A 9,351-nucleotide genomic window follows, 5' to 3' on the forward strand; every position below is an offset into this window, starting at 1 on the left:
CCCCCCCCGGGATCTAGAGAAGTATTACCTGCTGTAGAAAAGAAGCGACCAACTGTCACTTACATAGTTGTAATAAGTATGAATGCAAAAAGACAATTAAAAATAAGACATGAGTGTTTGAAAATGTCAATAGTGCAATTATGATGCTGTGAAACACTGGTCAGTGGGTGAGCAGGTACTGAAGGTGCAGAGTTGTAATTTGACCTTGTTGCGCAGCCGATGTGTTTCACAGCATCAAGGCTACCTCCAGAAACCACATCTGACTCTAGAAGTCATTGGGCAGTAAGTGGCTGGAGACTGAGGAGATACTTCAAGGGAGCATCGTATATGGTTTTTTTTATGGTTTTATACTCTTTCCTAGACATCTGATTGTAGCTGATATGGTGTGATTCAACGTAGCTGTGGATTTGTTCAATATGAACAGGGAGGAGAATGAATTTTTTACCCCCATCTTCCCTGTTTCTGCTGTGTGAATCAAGCAGCTGAGTGAGGTGCCTTCGGTCAGAAATGGCACATAAAAATTTCAAACCCAGACGGTTGTAGAAATGGATGAGTGCTCGTGAAAATGGGGAAAGAAGACAAGATTGAAGTTAGTGTTACAGCAGATGACTTTACATGTATGCCATAGAAGTCAGTGTTATTTACACATAAATATAAAAAGAATTGCAGTGAAAAGTGTTTAAGGTAATGAAACCTTGAATTTTAAATAACAAAAATAAAACAACACAGGAATTTATTCTTACTAATGATTAGAGATGTACATTTTTCACTTAAAAAAAAAAAAAAGGGTTTCAAGTTCTCTTTCCTTTTCATAGGTTAAAAGGGATGTAGGTACTCTGAAACAAAAGCCTGGCAAATAAAAGCTTTCCAGTAAATCTTTTAAGAATAGCTGTAGAATGTTCTTAGAAGATTTGTCAGATGATTTGAATTTTACTACAATAAGTGCAGACCCATCAAATTCTCTACTGCTTTCTCATGTGTGAAGTCATGCTATGATGAAAAACTGGTACTGCTTTCTGATACTAAAGTGCTAATGATTCCTTGATGTTTGGCATTCTAAGAGCCCAACTGAAAGGCAAATAACCACTATATATATATTAATTAACATATAAGTATATTCATTGTTTGAAATCAAATTTGATTTTTGCTATTTTTCTTTTTTCTTTTCAACTGCAATGACATTTTAAATGTCAATCCATTACAAGTGAAGGTTATAACCCAAAGTGTTTAAGTGAAAATGGATGATTTGACATCCTAGGAGCAACAGCCTCCTCCAGACTTTGTGCTTATGCAGGCTGTGTATTTGACAGCACTGAGAGTATGTTTCTTTAAAACTTGTAGATTAGTTATAGGGCTTTTTTAGATTATCTTTTCACTTTTTCTTGCTCGTGTAGAGAATTGTGTCCACAAAGGGCTTTTCATGTAATTGTTCTGTGTGATGGTGGTTCTAGTTGTTGTCCTGGAAGATCAGCAGGATTTTGAATTTCTTTTAGGGGAGCTTTCACATATACTTTTCACAGAAGTCCTACAGATTCTTGTATATCCAACATTAGTGGTTAATGAGGATTTTTTTGAAGATATCAATTTGAAAATAACTTGAGGCGGAAAAGGAGGGAGGATGACACACGGTGATGGTGTATGTGAAGAAATGTATTTTACTATATGTCTTTTGTTTGTAGATAGGCAATGCATTTGGACAAACTCAGAGAAGTTTTGGGATACATGAACAGTTCTTCAGCTTGTATACCTGAAATGTAGAGTGATGGATTTTTAAACAGGTCAGTTTGGAAAAGTTCCACTTAGAACCACGTCTTTTATGATCTGTAAGTCTGTAACGTGGAGACTGGATAGAAAAGTTCATTGTTTCCGGAGAGTGGATTCATTCTGATGGAGTATTCTGGAGAGGCTGGATTTCCCCGTTTGATGAAATCATATTGGAGTACGTTTCAGTCACTGCTACCTGGTCTGGAGATGTACAGTCCCTCTCTTAATTCATCTCTGGCAAGGGACCTAGTTAGTGACACCTATAGTATGTTACAAGTGAACAAGAGTTTCATGTTGAAGGATAAGTGGTCCTTGCATTTGCATTCCCAGTCACTACTACTAAGGATGGATTTGTTCCCTCTAAAATCTGAAATGAAACCGTTCTTAGCCTGTCTTGTGTTAGCTGTTTTCCTTGGTTGTCACTTCTAGTATGGAATGTACTGCATTTTGTATTTTTTTTTCTATACAAAATAGATGTTTTGGGAAAGTTGAGAAACTACTTGGTTGTTTTTTCTTTCTTTAATAGTATTTTACTTGAATTTTGGGTTCATATGAGCTGTGAATGATGGTTGGATTGAATGATGGGCAAAGCTTAAACTTAGAGTTAGTGCAGCTTCTTTTTGCCTTTTGTGATGTCAGTCCGCTTTTGCGGAGTGACTTGTTTGTAATGCTTGTGGTTCAATTAGTTACAGTTGTTCTGTAGAAGCTAATAAAACTTTGTTTAAAATAGAAATGAAAATATTTGATAAATACTGGAGATGAGGAGAAAGAAGGTATTTATTCTATTACTTAGAGTGATGCATCTTAAATGGCAGCAAGTGGTCTGTTCAAAGCTAATAGTACTAGTTGCTTTTAGTAAGCCATTGTGCAAAGCAAGGGCTCTGTTGATTGCCTGTCCTTACAAGCACAAATGATTAGTAGGAAATAGTGACTTCAGCATTGTAGGAGGTCATCACTGGAAACCTGTTACATGAAACTTTGTCAAATATTTTTATTAGCCATTTGACACGTATATATAATTAGAAAATTTAACATTCTGATTCAACTAATTTCCCATAATAGAACTCATCTCCCCCAGCATTATTTTGTTGGTTTACATGTTTTTAGCAATTGTTATTAATGTAGTAACACAGCTATAAATTTGGGTTTAAGTGAGTTGAGAAACCATTTAACTTTAAAATCAAGTTGATTAATTTTAAACCCTCTTGCAATCTCGATTTTTGCAGATTCAGTACAATAGGTTAGCATAAACACTAATGAACATTCAAAATCATTTATTCCAGTTAAAATCTATTCTGAATTTGTTATAAGCAAAACATATCTTAAGCCTGCTTATTATATGAAAATACTCTCACTGCTGTTCAGCAGAGCAGTTAGGTGTATGCATGTTAGTCATACAAGTACACAAAAATTCAACTAGACTCTCTGGTTGAAAGACAGCATCGAGAAAACGTTACAAATAGCATAAAGCATTCAATCTGTGTTTACAATGTTTAGCAGATAATTTTTATTAAATTCAGGCATAAAATTTTCATTCACCTTAAGTAAGCCAGAGATGGATGTCATTATGAGATTTACATACCATTAGCTCACATCAATTGATTAGCAGCCGAGCTCTGTGATGCAAGGCTGGTTGGAGACATTATTTGTGATGCCAGGAGGCTGCAGATCAAGGAGGTTTACTGGCTGCATGCTCATTTCCTTTGCCTTTGTGATTACTTGATAAAATGAAGTGCATCACTGTGAACAATTGACCCTTTCGAACAATCCAGACTGGTCAGCAGTCTAAATCCGCATTTTAAAGCCATCATTATAGCCTCAAACTTAAGAGTTTCCAGGGTGCAGACAAAGGTGTTGTCCTCCTTCAGTACCAGTCGTGTACCGTTTTCAGACTTTATGAAGTACTTGAATTGAATAATATTTGAAGATACTGAAAACTCCTCCGGAAATCCATCCAGCCTGCTTTTGGACACCAGTACAATTCTGGATTTTATTTTTGCAATGAAATCAGGAGCGTTACAAAAGATTCTAAGTCCTTGTGAACGGTCGTGGCTGTCAGTTATTTCCAGGAAAGTAGTCTCTCGAGATGCTAGCTGTTCCTTCTCCCACCTTGATTTCACTGCATCCGAGAGTACCTTAAGCTGGAAAAAATCTGCTTCTTGTGCCAAAAGTTGATTTTCTCGAAAACCTTCTGGTAGAAGAAGTTCTCCATTTCGTAGGAAGTTGAGAATGTGTCTGAAAAGGAGTCCATCTCTGTCTATGAAGTAATGACCGTCTGCATCGAATGGGCACATTATTTTTCCATTTATGATCCCTTCCAGAAAAGAATCTGGATACTTGGTTAGTGTCTGTTTTTGTGTGATATATAGATAGCCACCAACATTCAGAGTAATCAGAGACGTTTTATAGTCCTTGTCTTGCTCAGAACCTTCGGAGTTGCTGTGTTTTTCTTCACATTCCTTTTCTCTTCTGTTTATTTTTCTCTCCATTATCGAAGCTAGGACAAAAAGCCAGCTATCTTGCTTTGTTCTTGTCAGCTTGCAAAGAGGTGTTTTTTTGTTTGTTTGTTTTTATTAAAAAAGCACCTTTATTCAGCTCCGGCGCGATGTTGGAATGGGAATGCTGCTAGCATTACTCTGACTGTCAGCTCGGGTTTGCAGTAGGTGGCGTGTCAGCTGTGTATGCAGGGAGATAGCAGGAATATGACTGTCACGGAGAATTTGCATTTAACTGTATGAGGGAAGAAGGGTATAAGAACTCTTTGTCTCTTTCTTTCCTCTAAGTCTAAGGAGCTTATGTAGTTTTGGGGGTTATTCACAGAAACACATACTACTATTTTAGACGACACCTTATTTTTAATACTTTAAGATGTATTTGTAGTATCAGCTGGCCAAATCATGTTTAGTGCTTATGGTGTTAAACAGATAGCTTCATTTCTGTTTCAAGGATTTTAATTTTCACAAAGCCTCTTTTCACACCAATTATAGTACCTGATGCATACAGCAGGGCAACACTGAAAGGAAAGGTGTCCCTGTCTGTACGAGGAGGGTGTCATCTATGGAGTGCCTGCACGTTACATATTCCTCATTTATCGGGCACGTGCGCAGTGGTACGATGTTTTCACGGAAGGCACTCTGGAAGTGATGCTGAGGACTTGTTGGTCTGACTGTTGTAAGTTTGTAATGAAAGCTTCCATTTGCAGTCAATGGGAGTATCCGCACCAACACAAGAACTGCAGCCTGATCTGGTTGCGCTTTTTGCCTTTCTCTGTGCCACAGATAAAAACTGTTTTAGAGAGGGGATGTACCATTTATATTGGTGATGTTTTTTAAGTGACCAAGGCTATCTAGCATCAGTTTGTTCTTTCTCAGTAGAAACAACTCAGCTGCCCTGCGGAACAAAGGGTTAGTGTGCCTCCAGATAGCTTTGAACATCACATAACATTATAGCTTAGCAACACTTGGGTACGGGGAGGGGGAAAACATTGGCAGAACACGCTTGAATCAAACGGCTGTCTTCGCTCTGTGAATCTGTACTTTGAGGCTTGCTTTCGGTTGCCTCTTAGAAAAAAGGTTTCCCCTTTAAATATTTGCAGCTTGGAGCAGGAAAAAGAAGGCTCTTCACACATCTCTGTGTGGGTTTCCTTGGGGAGCGGGCGAGAGCTGCAGCATGCATTCCCCAGCACGGGCGGGAGCGAACACTTACCTTGGGCTGGACCTGGAGGGGAGGTCCCAGCTTTTTCAAGATGTATTTTTCACTTTACAGGTAGATGTCTCCTCCTTTGCCTGATTAGCAGTAAAAAGTCAGATTATTCTTCTGTGAATTCTTCTGCTCTCTTTCTAAATATTTTATTCCTACTAGTCCCACTGCCTCTAAGGCTGTTTATTGATACTGTAGAGTCATCACTATAATATTTTATTAATTGATAACTGAATCTAGTAGAAATAAATGCACTTCTTTTTTACTTGCTATTCTCCTTGCCAGGGTATCCCTAACGCTGATATGCTAAATTTTTCTGCTGCTGCTGTACGTGATATATTAAGCAGATATTATTCATTAGATTTGATTTATCAGGAATTAGTCATGTTTTTAATTTTAACTCTTTGATGCCATTGATATGTTTAGCATAACTTCAGTCAAAGAGATTTCAACCAGTTTCTAATTTTTAAACATTTGAACTTTTTTCAAAATCAACTCCTTTCACAATTATTAAGTGAATAATTGAGAAAATGAGAGCACCAATTACCTTCAAGTATGATTTTTTGGGGGGGGGGGTTTTTTTTCGCCCCCCCCCCCCCCCCCCCCCAGCAGTGTTAGCTGAAATCATACATTTTACGGGAGACATTGTTAAAATTTAGTTTACAGTCAAGTGATGGAAAATTCAGTTAATATGCTTAGATCGTACATAGCTACAGTGTTGAACCATCTTAGTGGCTGTTATACCCTAAGAGAATGATTTCTGTGGTGCTTTCATCTTACACGGTGATCTTGAAATACTTTGAAGCTGAACTAGGAATGTCCTGGCACAAGTAAGTAGAGATTTCCAAAGGGAGCTGGGATTTGTAAAAGATAGGAAATTTTTTCATGGCCAGCTAAGCTGTGTACATTTTGAGAGACAGCAGTTACAGAACAGTATCTGCTCACTTAGTTTTTATGCTTACCATCTTCTCAATGTTCTAACACTTGCAGTTGAAATTTTCCACTTTTGTGAACGAGTAAGTATTCTTTGAAAGATCACGCAAAATCATTTTAGTGGCTTGTATGATAAAATATTCAAAATCGATTTGATGTAGAAAATATACTCTGTGGAGATCATGAATATTTACATTTAAACCTTTGAGACTTAAAAAATGCAGAGCTGCTGTAAAATTTTCATTAGCACAAACCCATGTAACTTTACTTCACTGCAGCTGACAGTCATCTGTAACACAAAATTAAAGCCTGGCATATCTTTGTGAAAATTTTCCACTTTCTGTGCCATACTACAAGACAACTTTTCCAAAGAGCCCTCGTTCTTCCTGCGCACTTGATGATGCATACGGTATTGCAGCACATGTAGTGTTAGTGGAGTGGTGGTTTCTATAGCTCACTGTTTTCTGAAAGTGTAGCTATGCCTGGAGGAACTGGATTTCCTTTTTTCTGCCCTTTTGTCCATACACTGGAAGATCATCCAAAAGTTCATTTTGGTAAAGGTATGCAAGACAGCTGAGATGTACCCAGTGCATCTGGATCTTCTTGCTTCCCACTTCGATTGAGACAGAGCAACTGGGTACTCTGTGCTATCTCAGGCTGTGAGTGAACTGTCTGTTTCTGCCCTATCAGGCTGAAGTGTCCTGCTTGCCAATGTTGGTAGCTTGCAACCCTGAAGCGACTGCTGCTTCACAAATTGTTAGCGTCATCTGTATACTGGGATTGACCATTCAAGTAAGGAATAGCACTGAAATCCAGCAATTTAAAGGATATTGTTTTGGTTCCAGATTAAGTCAGAAAATATTCTCAGCACTCTTGCACACACTTGAGAGAGTGGCTGTAGTAGTAGTACTCCATTTCCAAGTTACTCTCCCTTTGGGCTGCACCAGGAGGGCAATCCACAGAGCTTTTCAGTTTCTTCTCAGTCAGACAAGTCATCCTGGTGACAGTGAAAATTCAGTGCTGGTGTCTATCAGCTGCACGGGAAAACAAATCCAAGGAGTGGGGGGCTAGACATTCTGTCCTGCATGTTTCTTTTTGGAAAGTAACCTCATTCCTCCTGAAATTGCATCCTCCTCTTCCACCTCCTAGTCTGGAAGCTTGAGCACACCGTGGAGCTGGGGATTCAGGACTGGAGCACACCACAAGAAAGTTGGTGTTTTACCAATGGTTCAGCTTACTCACATGTCCAAACAGCATCAGGTTCACTGAGGGCCTGCTGTCAGTGAAAATGACGTGGGTTACAGAAAACAGCTACTTTTCTTTATTACAGTACAAAAGGACATGAAGAGAAATCTCAGCTATAAGAGGTAGAGAATTTTTGAAGTGTACTAGGAAGCCGTGCTAATGAAATCTGTTTGGGTTATTGAGGCAATTTGCTAGTCATTTAATGTCATAACACAGAAAATTGGCCAGGTTGTTGGACAATTAAACCATTCAATAACTACTATCTCACACTGTTGGTAACATAGACATTCTCATGCCAGTAACAACTCCAGGACATTGATTAAAAGCTATTGAAGACAAGCTGTACAGAGTAATTAAAATTGAAGATTTTCAAATCAGCAAGTCTGAACAATTTGCATTCAGGAGTTTTAGAAGAGCTGTCTAGGAAATTCTATCAACAGATGCTGTTGATGTTTTTAATAATTTTTGAGCACTGCAGTTCTACAAGACTGAAAAAGCAAATGCTGTACTGGTATTTGAAAGGTGAATTGGATGGCCCAGGTATTTAAAAATGAAAAGAGACTGTACAACACCCAATAAAACATCTGACTTGGAAGTTAATCAGTTAAAAATTAAGGTCAAGTAATATAATGCTAATCAATGTGGGTGGAGGGAAAATGGATTGTGCCAAAATTTTTTCCCGTTTTTTTTTATTACAATTTGTTCAGCAAAGCAGGTGATGCTTTTTTCTGTTAAATCTTTGAGTATGTCTCATTTGTAATTTTGAATTAGAATATATACTGTATTAGTTTCCCTTTCATTTAACTGTACAAAAATTATCTGCACACTTCAAACTGGCAAATGTTAAGCACAGAATTATCACTCAAATGTTGCTGTGATTTGGTTCTTGGTCCTATTTATTTTTAGTCAGTGATCCATAAGGAGATAGTTTCTCATGAAGTTTGGAGTTGATACAGACTGAGAATGTAATCAATAAGGAGATACATTACTGATGCAGAACCATTTGAATAGCTGGTTAGGTTAACTTTTTAATATGACGAAGTTTATATGCCCAGGAATACACTGTAGACGGGGCTTGCAGTACATATGTTTGTGGGAGGGTTAGGACAGAGGCTCTGTCCTACGTATAATGCATCATTGACAACTGAACATGAGGTCATCATTCTGTGCTATGGTCAGTAAAACAAACGTAGTATGTATCTTTGGATGCCGAGTGAAGACCAGGTGATCCTGTTCTCTAACTGTGTAGCTACCAGGGACAGGTGGTCTGAGAAGGGCACCAGCTTTGAGGCTGCCCTTTGAATGGAAGAGAGGTGCCACAGAATGCCTGTGGTCTGGAAGAGCAGAGCTGAGGTCTAGCGTAGGAGGGGGCTGCTCCATGTCCAGCCATCACATGCAATAGCCTGGGAAGCTGCACAGCGGTGTAAGTGGACAGCGGGAACTACCAGGGCTTCCAACTTGGACACTGGGAAGCAATGGCCCAACTTCTACCTGCTGAGGACCTGGAGGCACACATGCCCATAGTCTGTCCTTACTGCGCTTTCTTCCACTTTTTCCTGCTGCCTGGGAATCGTGCGTCCTGAGGCAGGTCTTCATCTCCTCCTTCCCTGGCACCGCTCACAACGAGCAGGAGCTGGTGAATTCCAGATCTTGTCCCACATGCTGTCAAGTCTGGCTGTGAGAGACAATGTCTCGGGAGAGACATTCATG

General features: G+C 39.0%; 1 protein-coding gene across 1 annotated transcript; it reads right to left on the reverse strand.

The window, feature by feature from the left end:
- Positions 1-3,021: 3,021 nt before the first annotated feature.
- On the reverse strand, positions 3,022-4,431 carry KCTD4 (potassium channel tetramerization domain containing 4). Its single transcript, XM_009707873.1, has one exon. It carries the CDS (start codon positions 4,251-4,253, stop codon positions 3,480-3,482), a length of 774 nt encoding a protein of 257 aa, XP_009706175.1. The 5' UTR covers positions 4,254-4,431; the 3' UTR covers positions 3,022-3,479.
- Positions 4,432-9,351: the final 4,920 nt, after the last annotated feature.

The sequence above is a fragment of the Cariama cristata genome, unplaced genomic scaffold (genome assembly GCF_000690535.1).
Source record: "Cariama cristata isolate BGI_N322 unplaced genomic scaffold, ASM69053v1 scaffold7809, whole genome shotgun sequence".
Lineage (NCBI taxonomy): Eukaryota > Metazoa > Chordata > Aves > Cariamiformes > Cariamidae > Cariama > Cariama cristata.